General features: G+C 49.2%; 1 protein-coding gene across 2 annotated transcripts; it reads right to left on the reverse strand.

The window, feature by feature from the left end:
• Nucleotides 1-8,171: 8,171 nt before the first annotated feature.
• Nucleotides 8,172-16,285, reverse strand: WBP2 (WW domain binding protein 2). 2 transcript variants are annotated; one of them, XM_027654574.1, is made up of 8 exons: nt 16,150-16,285; nt 14,280-14,388; nt 13,607-13,742; nt 11,981-12,073; nt 11,575-11,691; nt 11,234-11,356; nt 9,992-10,068; nt 8,172-9,829 (listed from the first exon to the last, which is right to left on the reverse strand). In XM_027654574.1, exons 1-8 carry the CDS (start codon nt 16,206-16,208, stop codon nt 9,776-9,778), a joined length of 768 nt encoding a protein of 255 aa, XP_027510375.1. In that variant the 5' UTR covers nt 16,209-16,285; the 3' UTR covers nt 8,172-9,775. The 2 variants fall into 2 exon arrangements, with proteins under 2 accessions (XP_027510375.1, XP_027510377.1); XM_027654576.1 differs by having other exon boundaries at nt 9,708-9,829; nt 16,145-16,278.
• Nucleotides 16,286-17,086: the final 801 nt, after the last annotated feature.

A 17,086-nucleotide genomic window follows, 5' to 3' on the forward strand; every position in this document is an offset into this window, starting at 1 on the left:
CTCTGGGCGAGGCTGAGCACGGCAGGGGAGTGGCTGCAACTCTGCCTGACGCTGCTGCCTCTCCCACTCACTCTCTTGCTCAAAGGAAACCACAGACCTTATCTCGCCGTGGCCATTTTTGCAAGCGGAAATGCACACAGGGCAGCTTTCCAGCACCCCCTCGGTGACAGGGACCTCATGGAACACATGGGATGGGGGCAAAAGAAAGGTGTCACACCCAGTCTCTGCTGTTATTTATGAGTAAGGAATTGGGAGCAAGTGGACAGAAATAGTCCTGAGATGTCAAAGCCCAGCAGGGAATGGGGGTGATGGGGAGGATTGGTGGAGGCAACATGGAGGATCTGGGCTTCGATGTGTATTTGGGATCTGTCATGCCCTGTGAGCACAGACAGAGACTCTGCAGAAAGCAGAAGGTGTCTTCAGCCCCAAAGGATGGAGGGGATTAAAAACCCCATGCAAAAGTTGCAGGGTGGGAAATCCTTGTGACAGCCAAATGTGTTGGGCTGAGAACTGACGCAGTGAGTGCACGTTCCAGGGACAGCACTGGGAAAGGGCGTGTGGCCTTCTTCCCAAAAAGACTGTCCAGACAGAGCTGGTTACCGAGAAAAAAAAAAAGCAGCAGGAAAAGAAGTTAAACACTCGTGCTTTACCATCAGCTTTCATTGTTGTAAACACTTTATCTGATTGCAGCTCCCCAGGCAGTTGCCTATCACAGACCGGCAGCAGTGCCCTCCCCCGTGCAGATCCCTATCGGAAGCCTGGGCTGGTGGCAGACGGGGGGAAGGCATGGGTGGGCACCAGGAGATGGCCAAGGGAAGAGCAGGTTTGCTCCTGGATGTCTGGCATACCCTACAGGCACATGGAAGAGCAGCATCGCTGGGGGTCCCAGGGGCTGTTGAGCTGCAAAAGCATTTACTGCTTAGCAGCCAGACCCACAGCCCAGGGAAGGACAGGGACAGCAGCCTGTGCTCAGTGTCACTGCTGGGGTTTGGTGTCACTGCCGGGGCTGCTGAGGAGCCACAGGCCCTGTGCAGCAGGGCTGTGACCACGGCTGATGCTGCACCCTCCCTTAAGGGGAGTTTTGTCTTCCCAGCCTTCCCGTTTCTGGCCCATGGACACTCCTGGAAGCCATGAACAAGATGCTTCTGATGCAACACAGGGGGCAGAGGCTCCACGTCGGGATCAGTGGCGCTTTGTAGCCCTTCAGGGATTTCTGCTGAGTCCAAACAGGAAACCATGACCATGGAAACTGCACTGGACAGTTTGTCCCCCTAACTACCATGGAAGGCATCACAGTCCAGCAGCACGGAGCCCGTTGGCTCCAACCAGGGCTGCAGGAGGATGCTGGCAGCAGCATTGCTGTGAGAGGACAGGGGCAGGCAGCCAGTCCCTTTCAGCCTTGCAATCATCTAGTCCTCTAATTAAGGCAGATTGCACTGTTTTAGCTGCTTTAGGAGAGATACAACTTCCCTTTGCCCTGGAACCCTGTAAGAGCAGGCTGTATTGGCAGGAGGGGTTCCCTGAAGCTGGGAGGCCAGGAGATGGAAAAAGGGCTGTGGGCACTGGGGGGATGGTCAGATTTTCTTTGTCCAGGTCAGCCAGCACAGGGCTGAAGCCAAGAGGGGCTGCACAGCACACACACAGTGGGTTGCCAGGGGCAAGGGCATGCCAAGGTATTCTGTGGAATAAAAATCCAGAGATACAGCGAGACACTGAAAAGCTGAAATCCATCCCTGAGATTGTTCAGCCTCATCTCCCAAGGTCTGAAAAAGCTGCTTATTACAGTTCTGCTCTCTCTCATGTTAGGAGGGCTCTGGTATCTGTCCCCAGGCACTCGTGCAGTACCCCAGTACAGAGGAACTGGGCTTCAGCATCCCTTCTGCACTCCCCAGTTTGGCACTGGAGCTGCCTCCTCAGCCCATACCCAGTGAGGATGCCCATCCCCTTTGCTGGCAGAGATGCTCAGAGGTGCTTGCCCAGCCCTGCCAGCCTCAGCCTTGACTTTATCCAGCCTAGTTGGCTTCACCTTGGCAAACAGCTTAAAAGCATCTCCTCCCTGGCAGATGGAGGGGGAGGTGGTGGAGGAGCCTATTCCTACTCCCATGACACACACAAATGCAGTTTAATGATCTGGGACATCAGTGCTCCCCTGCAAAGTGTTGTCAGTGGAAAGTAGAGACATGAAGTGCACGACGGCCTTTGGAAACAATTGCTGTCATCTCTGCTCTTAGCTTTGATTGCAAAAGCAAAATCTGGTCCAGCAAAGAGCAACCACAGACATAAAGGCAGGATGTGGATGCAACATCTCCAAGCTGCTCACACCTTTTGCTGCTTCTTGCCAGCAAAAAATAGCAGAAGTCAAAGAGATGTCTCTTGCCTCAACCAGCACAGAGAGAACAACTTAAAGAGTTTAGTCAACCTTCAAATCCACCTCCCTTCTCCTTGTAATGCTGAAGAAATAAAATCCACTGCACATAAATACTGGTAAGCATCAGGCAGTCATTCTCTAGCCAGGAGCTGGTGGCTGGGCTAGAGTTTTGCAGGCTTTAGAGAGGAAATGTTCACCTTTGGTGTGGAAGTGTCTGTTAAAAAAGAGTTTCCCTACCAGTTCCCCAGCTGGTCACTGCACTGGTTTGCAATGCCTGCTGGAAATGCTTGGGCACAGCCAGCTCTCCCACCAGAGGCCAGCATAGTCCTTAGGAAGGTCTCCGTGCAGGGCTCACATGGATTTGAGCTTCCGTGTGTGCCAATGGAGATCAGGTTTTGTTTGGTGACCAGGTTTCAAGAACAGCAAATATCCTTTTTTCCCCCCTGGATTTTACCAGCAGCCACCTGCTCCACAAAACACCAGTGACAAAAATCACTGAGCTCCCATATCTCATATTTGCACCTTGAATTAATCCTTGCCCAGGAAACAACAAGAAAAGCCATAAAAACAGCTCCACAATGAGCACAGATTTCTGGTTAGTAGAGACAATCCCAATAACCTCTGTGCCCCAGACTGGCAGACACCTAGCAAGACATCCCAGGTCAGGACTCTCCAAAGGGAGTGGGTCAGCATTCCCCAAACCAGCCCTGCCTCCCCACACCATCAGTCTGCCTCCTAAAATAACTATGATAAACACACACAACATAGAGCGAAGCCTTACATTCATTTTAAAAACAACTCATCCCAAAGGAAGAAACCCTTTATACCTGTCCCTGGTATAAGTAAAATCCAGAGTTCACTATAACCAAGAGGATTATAGGTGCTGCTGAGAAAACAGATCTCCAAAGAACAAGCATTATCACCCTCTTTAAAGGGAATCATCTTCCCTTTTAAGGAAGGCTTGGGAGGAAAGGACCCTCTGCCGGCGTTAACAGCAGTTTATCTCCTACCTCTTGGCTTGATGGTCCTGGAGCTGCAGCCTGGCCTCACCCTTATCTCTCAGATGGAAACGGGCAAATAGTCAAAAAATTGATTTCAACATGTCCCTCCCTCACTTCTCCTTTTAAACACGGGGTCCGATGACTCTGCAAAACCCGGCTGCGCCTGCCCGAGGTTGGCAAGGCGGCCAGTGCAGGAACAGGACAGAGGAGAGAAAGGTGGTTTCGAAATGAGAAGAGGGACATCCCTGTTCCCCCCCTTCGGGACTGCCCAGATGGGGTTTCTGCCCAGGATCTCTGCTCTGGGATCAGTGATTCCATACCCAGGAGGAATGTCAGCCATTCCCCCTTCCTTGTTTACTGGGGAGTCTTCCAGTTACTGCTGCCCCAGCTCCACATCTCTCCTGCCACAGGCTCTCCTGAGAGCTTTGAGGGCACCTCACAAAAACTGATGGCAGCTGGCAAGGAGTGAGGGAACACACAGCACCTCCCACATCATTTGGGCCATCTTAGGACGATGTCAAGGCAAGCTCCATCCTTCTGGGAAGAGCAAAGGGGACTTCCAGCCACCCACATGGGACAGACAGGGCAGTTGTGAAAGCTCTGTTCCCCCCGGGAGCCCCATGTAGGAGAACAAGACCTGCCAGATCCATGGCAGGGATGTGCAAGGATGACTCCAAGGAGGTCACAAACTTCATGTGTAGTCCCCACTCATTTGCCTCACAGCACCTTGGAAGTATTTTCACCATCACTGTCATGTGCTCTGTGCGTGCAGCAAGTATTTCTTCCACTTCCCTCTCCTAGTGAGATGAATTCAGTGTCGGACACTGGATTTATCACCCCCTCACTGCAGGGCTGGGGCAGTGGCTGCTCTCACTGTAGGGACAGGGAAGAGGGGACAAAGATTTCAAGGCCATTTTATGTGCTGGTTTGGGGACTGAGTTGAGAGCAGGTGGAAGAACTTGGGGCTGAATCCCAGACACCCTCCATGCCCCGTGGTGCCCAGTAACCAGCTTATCCTGGAGCACACATGCCAAATTATCGACCACCTTGAGCACCAGAGTGCTTCCCCCACGGGTTTTCCACCAACAGTTCTCTCCCCGTACATATTTCAAAGCCCCTGAGGAGCCTTCCAAGCCCTGTGAAGCCACAGGCTTTGGTGATGGGAGGAGGCTGCAGGGCTGAACCCCTCCTACCACCCCCAGATTCCAGACATACCAAAACATGGAATATTATTGCAGTCAATCCATGCCATGGGGAGCGTGACTGTGTCCCAGCCAGGGCCCAGCCTTTATGGAGCAAAGTAGGTGAAGGAGGAGGAGAAGAGACGACTTGAGCAAGGGAAAGGAAAGGTTTAGAAAGATGGGATTTGCTGAACAGAGCTCGCAAATGGAGCCAAGCTGATACCTTCTGCTCCAGTATCCAGAGATCATAGGAAATGTCAGGCAGGCTGGGAGGAGGCAGCAGAGATGGATCCTGGATCATTTACACCCCAAGGTGTGAGATCCAGCAGCCCCCATCAGCGCGTACAAGTCCCTGCTCCTGCTCTCTGTGACCTGGGTCCTTTCACATCCCACTGGGGCCTCTTGGGGTGGCTCAGTGCTGGCCCCTAAGCAAGGAGGGTGCTGAAATACCGGTTTCCAGTTCAGTCTCATGGTGGCAGCTCTTGGAGCTGACTCACTCAGGAGAGCAGACGGGTGAGTAACACCCACGACGGCTGCAGAGAGAGCCCTTGACTAAAATAAAGATCCCCACCCTGCGCCTTCTGGCATTTCACACCAACCCACAAACCCCCACGTTTGTCACTCGGGCTTAGCTGTGCAGCTTTAACCTGAAACCGCCCCCTGGTCACAGCCTGCCTTGGTTAAACCCACCCCCACCACACACCTGGCAGTTCTTCACAGCTGGAGGAGCCTGTGATCCGACCGCATCAGCCAACACGAGCCACTCCCCAACCAGGGCTGGCCTTGCTCCCGGCTGCTCTGGGAACAGCTGGATCCAAACTTCACCCCACGCCTCCTGCCACCTCCAGCAGCACTTGAGAAAGGAGACAGTGCTGTGAGCCAGAGCTCATAAATCACGGTGTCCATCACGTGGCAGAGACGCAATTTGACCGTCTGCAGTTCGGAGAGTGGCTTGAAGTCCTCACAAACCTCAAAGGAGGGCACACACAGAGGGCAGGGAGGTGCTGGCCAGGTTGAGTTAACCCCAGGCCCTTTGACTGCTCAGTGCATCCCCCCAGCTAGGAAAAAAATAATGCAAAATAATGATTTATATGCAGTAAATTGCACTAAGCTGGAGCAATTGAGGTAAAATCGGGGTAGAACAGTGTGGAGGAAGAGGAGGGCTCTGTCTCTTCCTTCATCTGCAGGCAATCCTGGGCAAGCACACACAGGATGGGGTAATCCTCACAGGGTGAGGATCCTTAATCCTTAAGGATGGGGTAATCCTTCCAGGGTAAAGACCTTCCCCAGCCCCCAGGGACAGCACTAAGATTTCAGGCCAACAGTAGGAAACCTCTAAGTAGCACCCGCAGTTCCTGCAGCAACAGTTTTTTTGCATAAGATCTCAAAGCACTTTGGAAATACCCAGTTACACCACTCTCCTCAAAGGAGGGAAACAGCCACCTTTTCAGTATGGGGAGCAGACACAAGGGGCAGGGAGAGACTTCTCAGGTGAAGAGCCTGAGTCACACCAAGGAGACAGAACTGCACATGGTGGTGGAAAATCTCTCTGCCAAAGGATTCTGCACTAACTGTTCCCTATGGCCCCTCTTTTCCTTCAGTAGTATAATACCATCCAAATACTGGAATTTAATGGTACCAATCTGGCTTTCACATGACATCCTTCTGCTGCTCAGCTGGTTAATCATTTAAGCAGGGTCCAGACCTGGAGACGTGTTAATGCACAACATTTCCTGCTGCCCTACTCCCACCCCACTCCAGAGCAGCAGCAGACTTTCAATTGCACTTCCCTGCTTTAATATTTAAAACCTTTTATGTGGGCAGCAGGACCAGCTGACCCTTCCATGCTTCCTAAGCCCTTTCCCAAGCAGAGAACAGCTCCCAGTTCCCGTTAGGGAGATGGCACCAAGTGCTGAATATCTAAGCCAAATTTGGGGTTTCAGGCAGGGATTCTCACCAGCATCTAGAATTGTGCTGCTCCACTCAGCCCAACACCTGCATGAGCCGTGCTTGACTGTGTGACTTGCCCCAGCCTTTTGGCCCCACAGCTTTGGCATTCCCAAAATGTGCTTCACTTCCCATCAGCACACTCCAAACACGCAAGAACACCATGCTCAGTCTCTTTGTTTCGCTCCTCCTCCCCTCCCCGCAGACCATGACCAGCTCCAGCCCCGGAGAATGGGAACATTCAACCCCAAACCACTGTGAAAACCCCACAGTTCAAAAGCCAGATTTAGCTCAGTGACACCCGTGCTGAGGAAAGGAATATTTCATTTATTCCAGCCTGACTCATCCTCTAAATATATTTCCCTTTTTCCAAACAGCAAACCTCATGGTGTCTCTGCAGGTCTTGCCCCTTGTCCACACTGAGGGAAGAGACTCAGCTTGAACCATGGAGCCCAGTTCCCATGGGAGCAGGGATCTAAATGTTTCTCTCCCAAGCACCTTTAGCTGAGGAAAGATTTTTAAAAAGTCTCTTGATTTGTTCTGGTTGCTGGACTAAGAGCTGCACAGGGAGCTGGGCTGGGCAAGAGACCTGGAAAGTCCGTGCAATCTGTGTTTTCTAGGATTCTCTGTCTGGGAGTAGAGGGTAACTGGGACAGAGCCAGTACAGAGAGGTTTCTGCAGCGTCTTACAGTTGAATGGATGTGATTGAGGAAACCTTGATGTGATTTAATTCACAAAACAGGATTTATTCCGTTCCTAGTGGACTGTAGCGTTTTATCTCTCAAATGTTTTCCTGCTCCACCCACCTCTTCTACAGAAAACCAACCCAAGTGGCTCAGCCAGCCTTAAAATGCAGTAAAACAGCCACGTGGGAGGACAGGAGAGTCAAAAGGGATGTAAAAAAGAACGGAATCTGGAAGATGTCCACCCTGGCTGGTCAAGGAACTCGAGAGAATGAAGGCAGCCAGCGGCAGCTGGGAAGAGGAATGAACCAAGGGAGATTTGGATGTTACCTGGAGAGCAGCTTCTGAGTAACTCCTGCTTGACAGGTGCCAGAGGAACCAGAAAGGATCTGATCCCACGTGGAACACACCTCTCCTGCCCTGCCCAGAGACACTCACACGCCTCGTTCGGCTCAGAGGGAGGAACACACCCGGGAGGAAGGAGCAACAACTCCTCACTTTTCCAGGGAGAAGAGACACCAGGAGCACATCTGAGGGAGCTCCAGCTAACTGGGCAGAACTACCCAGGCATCTCAGCACACTCACAGGGGAAAACACCCAAAATTATGGATTGCTCCTAATTAGAGACATTTTAGAGGCATTAATTATGGTGTGTCCCTCAGCTACCTCCTGCAAAGTAAAACAGTAAAGAGGTTGCAACTTTTTCAGGGACAATTGGTCTGGAAAAAACACCCGGGTGACACATCTGGGTAAAGTGTAAAGCAGTCACTGCACCAGCTTCCAAGAGGAATTGTGAAATAGGCTTTTGTTGAAAGATTTTAACATCTTATTTTCATTTCACAAAGTCAGCCAAGACAAATCAAGCCACTGATGTCAGCAATGAACAGCCAAGAACAAAATCCAAGTGATTTTCCTGTTTAATTCTCCCTCTCCCCATCCAAAGCTACCAAGTCACCATCAAGTTTCCCCACTCACACACAGATGCCACAAGTTTTGAGCTGATTTCTGTTTATTTCACAGTCTTGGCAAAACAAATCTGCATTCAAAAGTTCATTTAACATTAATATATTAATCAAACATTTTCAAAATAAATACTTTTTTTAAAATAACCATTTCTTTACATCACTGCAGTAGCAATTCTAGAAAAGTCAGTGCACAGATAGTAGCAATTTCATTAATCAGCTAAACTCAAACAAAAAGAAAACAAGAGGTGGACCTTTTTTCTCTCCAAGCAGGCTGCATGCAGCAAGTCTCAGCAGTTCCCTAGCACAGGGATCTTTCATCACACTTGCTGGGAAGGATTTTCTCTCTCATCTGTCAGAAGTCAGTGAAGTGTGACTTGTGCAAAGCTTTGTACAACACAAAAGTTTCACAACCCAGATTCTGGTCAGTCCTGCAGAGGTTCTGCACTGGAGTTGTTGCTAATGAGACCAAGGAGTCAATGCTATGGAAGGAAAATGCTGGAACCCTCTGAGGAGTCCGTATTCAAGTGATTGGGAAGTAAATTCACAGCTGGAACAGGAACACTAACAGCAATAAACAACATTCAAACCAGCAGCTCAGTTGTACCTTACAGCTTATTCCAAAGTTTTGCATACTCTCTCAAGTGCTTCCAGGGCAGAAGTAGTAAAGCAACTACTTTCTCCTCCTTAGCTGTTAATTCACCAGGTAAATCCCAGCAGCAAGATGCTTCACTGGCCAAAAAGTATAACTCGTGTTACAACAAAGAAAAAACAAAAGTGCATTGTAGACTATAAAGGGAATATTCAGGACTTAGTGAGTCACATAACTGGAAAAAAGAGAACAGAAACATTCATGTTCCCACGGGATCTAAACTAGTCAGATGCTACTAAAGAACCCTGTAAAGAGCAGTGCTTTGTCTGAGGAAGGGAAGCTCAAAAATGTTGTCATACACAGCATGCAGCAGGAGAATTTGGAGGGCTACCAGATTACTCACTATGATTGTCAGGAATGATTTAGCTAAAAAAAAAAAAAAAGAAAAAAAAAAGAAACCAAGGAAGTTGAATACATATCTGAAAAATGTCATAGGTCTATCTCCTTTGAGATGCCAAAGGTTCCCTTTGAAGCCCTTTCTTGGTAGCAGAGGGAAGAGTTGGATGTGAGACTCCGGGTTGACAGGAATTACCAGAGACATCCCTGTGTCCAGAGGTGCTCTTGGATACACACTAAGGTAAAATCAAGACACCTCCCACCCCCCAAGAGCCTCGTTTCCATGTTATGGGCATATTAATCAGCAGGTTGGAGCAGTTGCTTACTCTAAAGAGGTATAAATTAAGTATCAAAAGAAACAGAGCTGAGGGAAGCAATCACAGATGAAGAGAACCTCCAGTTGCAGCGATGCCGCGCACAGGGAGGAGGGAATGCTGCAGGACAGCAAACTCCCAGAGCTCCAGAGGTGAGCCAGACTGCTGAAATCCCTCCCCTTGCTCTGCACAGACCTACTACTAGAGCCCCTGAAAGCCATGTGCCTTGGGGGAAGGCTCTACTCCCTCAGTGCTATGGACTGTGCCCCAGAATTCTGCCAAAATGGGAAAAAAAAAAAGAAAGCATCGAGTAGTGAAGTTCTGTGTCAGCTTATTGGTTTTTCTTGTCCTCTGGTGGGAAGTATGGAGGAGGGGGTGGCTGGTCCTGGAATAAAGAGGATAAAAGATCATCAGAAAAAATAAACCCCCCCAGAAACCCCAAGACAGCAAAATGAATTCGGACAAATTCTGCTGTGCCACTGAGAGAAGGATTGTCAGACACACCCTTGGGCTCACCCTGCAAACCCAGAAGGACACAGGAACTCACCGTGGGCATGTAGACGTTGTGTGGGTTGCCTGGGCTGTAGTAAGCACTGGCAGCAGCCTCAGCAGCCTTTGCTTCAGCTGTCACAGAGAGAGAAGTGATAGGTTTAGGGACACAGAGAACTCTTACAATCAAACAAAAACTCCACATGTTCCTGGCCATCAAGTGTTACTAATAAGGCATGATATAACCAGTGCTCCAGTTGCAAAATAGCTACAACACACATTATCTCTTCCAGAGCATTATCTCTTCCAGTTACCACAGGACTGTCAATTCCCAGTGAGAGAGACCAAGATTTGGTTTGGAAATGTCAGCTGGGCCCTGCCTGCCACCCATAAAATGCTAACTGCTGCCTTGCCTGAATACAGGCAGTGCCCTTTAAACAGGCAGTGAACAAACCACCCTTCCTGGGAGTGAAAACACGAGGCAAAACAAAAATCAGCACAAGTTTATAGCAGCTCAGGGGATTCGTGTTTTAAAGATGGAAATTTATGAGGATAAGCCAGATTCTCTGTTTCTGCAGAACACAAAAATCTTGTACAACCCTCTGGAGCAGTGCCACTTTCCAAATAATAATTCAAGGGTGAATAGTTGTTTATTTAAACCTAAGAGAAGTTAAACCCTTATCTAGAAAAATATCCTTATCTACAGGAGATCTATGGCTGTGTCCAATCACAAAAGCTCTTCCCCTCCCCAAAATGCAGACCTATGAAGAACATGTTCAAAATCATTTTAATAAATCCCAAAGAGTGAAAAATGAGACTGGTATTTCCCCAGCTCCTCTCCATCATCTAGTTCTCTGTTCCATATCATTTAAACAAAAGTAATCAGGTTAGAGTGAAACAGGGGAAGAGGGAGCAAATATCATCCAAGACACATTTACAAACTAAAATGGGCTAGAAACACATTTCACCATCAATTTATTTGTGTTCATCCATTAGGGCAAGATTACCACCACAGGAGAACCACAAACTGTATTTTTTCTGTCAAAAGAAGAATAAATCCAGCTGTGAAATACCCACTAATGGTGTCTACCCTGGAGACAATCAGGCTGGCCTCCAGACTGAGCTGGATAGAGAAGGCTGGAGACAGAGGAAGGGCTGCTTCCTAATCCCTCTCCTAAACAACTTTAACTTCTAAAGTGGAGCTTTTAAGTTCCCCAAAAGAAAAAAGACAAGAAGCAATGTCTGTCTTATTGGTAACAAAAGTGTCGTGAGCTAATTCACCTGGACACCCTTTCCTTACCTGCAGGAGTGGAGGGCAGGTCTGGACCACTGACAGGGGGTTCCATGGGCCCTGGATATGGTGGGGGTGGAAGCTGCATGTAGCCCCTGTCTCCATCAGCCATAGGAGGACCAGGATAAAAGTCTGTCAGGAAAGGAAATCACACAGCAAAAGACTTAAGTCCTTTGGGTGGAGTTACACAGCCAAAAGAAGCCAAGGCAAACATAATTAAACTCAAGAACAGAAGTTGTATAAAGTCATCAAATCCAATCTAAAATACTGTGTGAAATTTGTGTTCTCCTTTTTACCTATTTTAACTCTTACCAACTGGAACAATCCCCATCCTCAACTCCCAGACTTACCAGGAGGAGGGGGTGGGTATGGATAGCCCCCGTTGGCTGCAGGTGGTGCAAAAGCATAGGATCCATTTGGCATGTAGGAATAGCCATAAGCTCCACTGGGTATTTCACCTCTGGAGACTGGAAAAGTGAAGACAAGACCTCATGAAAACATCAAGCCTGCATCAAATGAACTCCAACAAACTTAGGGAGTCCTTATGGGAAAAACAAACAAGTGTCACCCCAATAAATCTGCTGTTCACTGGATGGGAAAATGGTATTTTTAAAAGCAAGCAAATTTCAGGTAAAGCCTGAAACTCACACATATTTGAATCCAACCTGCTGCAACCTAGAGCTGCCCTTGCTGTGTGAGGAAGGCAAGGCCTCCTGAAACCACAAAACCCTGGCACAGACCAGCAGACTCCCATACCTTGTGATGCCACGTGCAGCATCCTCTGCCCGAACTCGATCGCACCCCCGGCTGAAAAGGTCATCTTGAACGTGGCAGATCCTTCCCAGCCACCTGAGGGAGGAAAGACAAGAGTTCAGAAGCCAGGAGAAGCTGTTTCCGTGCTATTTAGCTTCCATGCTGTAACTACAGATGCCCTGCATATAATTCTTTAAAGAGCTTATCCCAAAAATCCAAGGAAAAATAAAATGCAGGTGAAGTGGCAGAATTACGCTGCCATCACAAAAATTCACAGTGTGGTACTGTCAGGTCAAGAGACACCTGCAGAAGAAACACCCATGAGGGAGACCTTCAAAAGCTTTCTGGAGTTGTGGCTGTTGCCACACCAGCTGCCACAGCTATCAGGAGCACTGGATTTGCTCCTGCTTTGGATAAGATTAGTACAGAAGACGGGGATTGTGTTAATCCCGTTTGCTAAAAAGCCTTTGCAACTACACCTGTCAGCCACAAATTAGTTTGGGAGTTTGAGTGTCCAACGAAGCAAAGAGCTTAATGAAGAACACGGTCCACATAAATCCATTAGGAGTCCACAGAAGATATTTCAAGTCAGGATAATAATAATAATTAAAAAAAAAAAAGGAGAGAATTTGTGACATCTCACATTACAGAATAAAAAAGGAAAACATGCACAGAGTTACAACAAAGCATCAAAGCAGAAGCTGTGGCAGAGCTGAAACAGAAACAAGGAGATTAAAGAGCCTTTTTGAGCTAAACCAGACTCTCATGGCTGTTAAGGCAACATCATCATTAGAAGAGAGGGCCTCTGGGGAAAATTCACAAAGATTTAGCAAAGCCCTTTGCCTTCACACAGTTTAGTTTGTCTTTACTGCCTCTCACGCTGGATGGTCCCACTCTGCTCCCACACAGAGGTTCCAATGCTGATTTCAGGGTTACAGCTGAAGGCTCCTAAACCCTGAGCTGTGATTTCTGTGCCACAACTAACAGACTGAACAAAGCTGAGGATGAAAGTTTGCTGAACTCTGTGCCTTTGGTAAAAACAATGGTCAAACCCAAAATCACTCTTGAAACATCTGCCACAGCCTTCTCATTGAACATAATGTGAAACAGCCCCTTGAAGATTCCCCCTAATTTCAAGAGAGTCCATTCTCTTCAAAGTGCCATTTTCACTGCCAGGATGCACCACAGCAACAGCACAAGAAACACGATGGAGGACAGTGCTCTGGGGATCTGCACCTGAGAACACAAACAAATCCAGGAAGGATCCAAGTCCTTGGCACAAGAGGACCTGGATGCAGGTGAGACAGGTGACCCCAAGTGACCAAAGCAAAATCACACCTCACTGGCTGACTCCACTCTGATGTTTATTTGCTGAGATCACTTGGTTGAGTGAACTCAGTATTTTGCAGAGGGCAGGAATGAGGTGGGTTGCAGAGCAGACCTGGTCACTGTAACTGAACAGGGAGCTGATAAGGGGAATGTTTTTAGCTGCCAGTTTCAAAGAAAGAAACACATTTTATCAGGACTGTGAAAACCCATTTGGTCAGTGTTCAGTTTTGGTTACCCAGGACTCTTCCAGGAATTGAGCAGCTGAACTGAGACACAGAACATACCCTGTCCCATACATACCTCCTGCCTCTGCTTTCACTGTGCCCTTGATATAATTTGCTCCAAACACTGGCTGCTTAATCTCACAATCCTTCAACAAATAAAAGGGCATCACGAAAGACTGCATTGCATCCTTCCCCTTGGACACAAAGATAACCTGAAAAGGGAAGAACATTACAAAAGCTCCTCAAAACAAGCAGGAAGCACAGCCCCGAGTTATTACCTGAAGAGACTTTTGATGGACTGAAACTCCCTCCCACATCATCAGTCCTGCAAGCCAAAAGCTACACAGAACAGCCACAGGGGTAAACCAAAGCCTCAAGGTAATAAGGCCTTCCAAGAAGTGCCTTGCTCAGATAATACTCCTCCCAGCTTCCAGAGAACCACTGCTCCACACAGCTATGATTTAGTAGCTGTGCTGTTGCACTCACCATTTCCAGACCATTGCTAATTTCCAATTTGAAGATGCCTGATGGACTAAACAGCTGCCTGTACATGGACTAATCAGATTTATTATCTTTTGACAAATAGGTGGGATATGCAATGAATTCCTAATGCTTCCCAGAGGCAGAGGGATGAGCCCCACTTCAAGCAGGAGTAGATTATCCCGACTTTCATGCATTGAGGACGTTTAAATACAGAATGGCAGAGAGCCTTTATCTCCTTACCCAGGACAAAGCCTTTCACCACTTACCCGGTAGGGAGTCAGGAAAACACTCCCTTTCTTGGTCCCTTTGAAGGCCTCTGGCATCGGTTCCATATCACTGAAGGTAATTTCTACATGGTCATAGGTCATCAGAACACTGCCAACCACGAGAGAACAGACAAGAGTTAAGGCCCAAGGCAGAAATGCAACATGCACACAAAGTTTACTGACCTACCAAAGCTGCCTGTTCCCTCAGGCCCGTGCTGAGCAGACAACATCAGTCTGGTTTGCTTTTTTATTCTGTTGGCAGCAGCAACTGAAGGAGCACTGGCTGCTTGTTCCCTCCTCGGTGTGCTGACACAGCTGCTGCTGTTTGTGTAGCCAGGCAGGGAATCCACTCAATTGAGCTGATCAAGACCTCAAGACATTTCCTTATTTATTTATTTATTTATCTATATATCTGTCTATCTGTTTGTTTATTTATTTATTTATTTTTGAAGTTGTGTTGCATTTCTGCTGGGATCTATCTATCTATCTATTTATTTATTTGTTTATTTATTTATTTATTTATTTTTGAAGTTGTGTTGCATTTCTGCTGGGTCAGTTCCCTAATTCAGTTCCCACATGACAGGGGAAGGGCTGCAGGAGCAGGAGCTGCTCAGCCTGGCTTATGCAACGCTGGTTTTTGAAGGTCTCACCACAGCTCAAGCACGTCTGTCACAAAAATGTGACCAAAAGGAACTCCCCCTTCCTTTCCACAAGACCTCATTAACCCGTGTTGCCTGCACCGATTCCTTAATTCTCAGTTAGGAACTGACCTGATTAAAACCTTGCACGGACACAGCAGGTAACTGGTATGGACACAACAGCACCCACATTAGGGACTGTAATCCCTAAAGCTGCAGAAACCTCCACCACCTCTATCTTTGGCAGCTGGCGTGTTTCCATCCTCAGTCACTCGCCTTTCCCTTCTGCCAGCAAGTACCTGCCCCTCCAGGAAAAGCTCTGGAAGTACAGAGGGGCCAGCTCTGCCCAGGCTGCAGCATTCCAGCTGGATCAGCCTAGGCTGCCACAGGACAGGCAGCACCCGATCCAGGGCAGGCTCACAGCTGGGAACAGCAACACTTTTAAGCTGCTGCATTTTTTTCACCAAATGCAAATTCAAGCACCAGAGTCGATCTTACGAAATTCTTCCAAGAAAGGCCACATCCCAAGGGGAAGTCGGGCGCAGAATTCCTACGCCCGACGCTTAAGTGGCCCCACGGAAAGAAGCCCTGAAGGATGAAGCCCTGAAGGATGAAGCCCTGAAGGATGAAGCCCTCCCTCCTTTGCCCCCGAGGCAGAGGACTCCTGTGACTGCCACGTCAGACCCAGACGGAGGGTGCGGGCAGCCCTTGGCCGCGCACACAGAGGCAGCTCTGTGCAGGCTTGCCGTTTCCATGGTTATATCCCAGCACCTTTCTCCAGCACTGCTGCTCCTTCCCCAACACGCGGGGCCAGGAACCAGCAAACCACGCCGGGCCTCTGAACCGGGACACGATGCAGGTGCAGCAGGCGAGAGCATCCCCGAGGGGGGATCCCAGACCGCCCGGGTGGGAGCTGGGCTCTGCCAGCCCTCCCTGGGCACTGGGGATGGCGGCGGGAGACTGCTGAGGCCCAGCACAGCTCCCCCCAGGAAGGCCCTGGGGCAGGGGAGTGCGAACGACCCGCAACCCGCAGGGAGACGAGGGGAGGACGAGCAACGCCGGCACCGAGAGGTTTAAACCGCCCCTTTTCATCCCCTCACCACCCCTCTGCCCACAGACAGCTGCTCCCGCTGAGGGGGAAGGCAGGAGGAGGGCGAGGGGGGCAGAAGGCAACTCCGCGCTACCCCCCGGCCGCCGCGGCCGGAGGAAGGGAGAAGGGGATAGCACCTCACTTCTCGCTGTTGTTAACGATGACGCCGCCACCCTCCGAGTGGTTCTTGTTCAGCGCCATCGCCGCCTCCTCCTCCTCCTCCCCACAGCATCCACCGCGCTCTGCGCCTGCGCGGGAAAGGGGTGACGTCACTGGGCGCGCGGGACACACTGGGAATTGTAGTCCGTTCAAAACATGCAGCAACGCATTCCTCTTTTTCTGCGCGGTGCACGCTGGGAGTTGTAGTCCGTACCCTCCCCGCTAAGAGCCTTCTGGTTTGGCCGCGCGGTGCGTTCTGGGAGTTGTAGTCCGCCCGCCGGCCGCCATGACATCCACACCCCGCCCCTCGGGGAGCAGAGTGTCATGGCGCCCGGCGGCCCGCCCGGGTACTTGCCCGCTGTGTATAAATAATTGCGATGTCTTGTGGAGTAAAATAAAAATAATCTCGCATAGCCGGTGGTTCTGCACACAGAATGAGGTTTAGCCCCTTTAAACAGCGAAGAGGCTCCACTTCCAATAAATTCTTTTTGTCATTCACGTTTAAGGCTCTGCTCATGTTTCGCACACTTGCAAACGGATTTTTGAGCCTGATGCTGGGATGGTTTCCGTGCTGGCATCGAGCACATCCGAAAATTACCCCTTTATATTGGGTAAACTGGAAGGACTAGCCAGATGCCCGATAAACAAGCAAGGACTGTGTGTGTGTGTCTGTCCCTTTGTCTGTCTGTTGGGAATCTGGGAGCAGCGAAATACCTGTGGCATTTGCAGAGCTGCAGGGAGGGTCTAATCTCCTTCCTCCAGGTGTGCAAGTAGGAGGAACTCCTAAAAAATTAATGACTGCATAGTTTCATTAAATACAGGAGCCCTGCAAAACTATTCAACTGTTTTGAAGGGCTCCCTCAGATCAATAACTGACAACTGTATATCAATAATACACAAATAAGAACGTATATTACCCT

Source organism: Corapipo altera, unplaced genomic scaffold (assembly GCF_003945725.1).
Source record: "Corapipo altera isolate COAL_440 unplaced genomic scaffold, ASM394572v1 343, whole genome shotgun sequence".
Lineage (NCBI taxonomy): Eukaryota > Metazoa > Chordata > Aves > Passeriformes > Pipridae > Corapipo > Corapipo altera.

Excerpts from the sequence above, each read along its gene's own strand:
- WBP2 (XM_027654574.1), bottom strand. The coding sequence starts at position 16,208 with ATGGCGCTGAACAAGAACCACTCGGAGGGTGGCGGCGTCATCGTTAAC. Across the intron at positions 13,743-14,279 it reads TTTTCCTGACTCCCTACCGG|GTTATCTTTGTGTCCAAGGG; the intron begins GTAAGTGGTGAA and ends TTCCCTTTTCAG. Across the intron at positions 11,692-11,980 it reads GCTGCACGTGGCATCACAAG|TCTCCAGAGGTGAAATACCC; the intron begins GTATGGGAGTCT and ends TCACTTTTCCAG.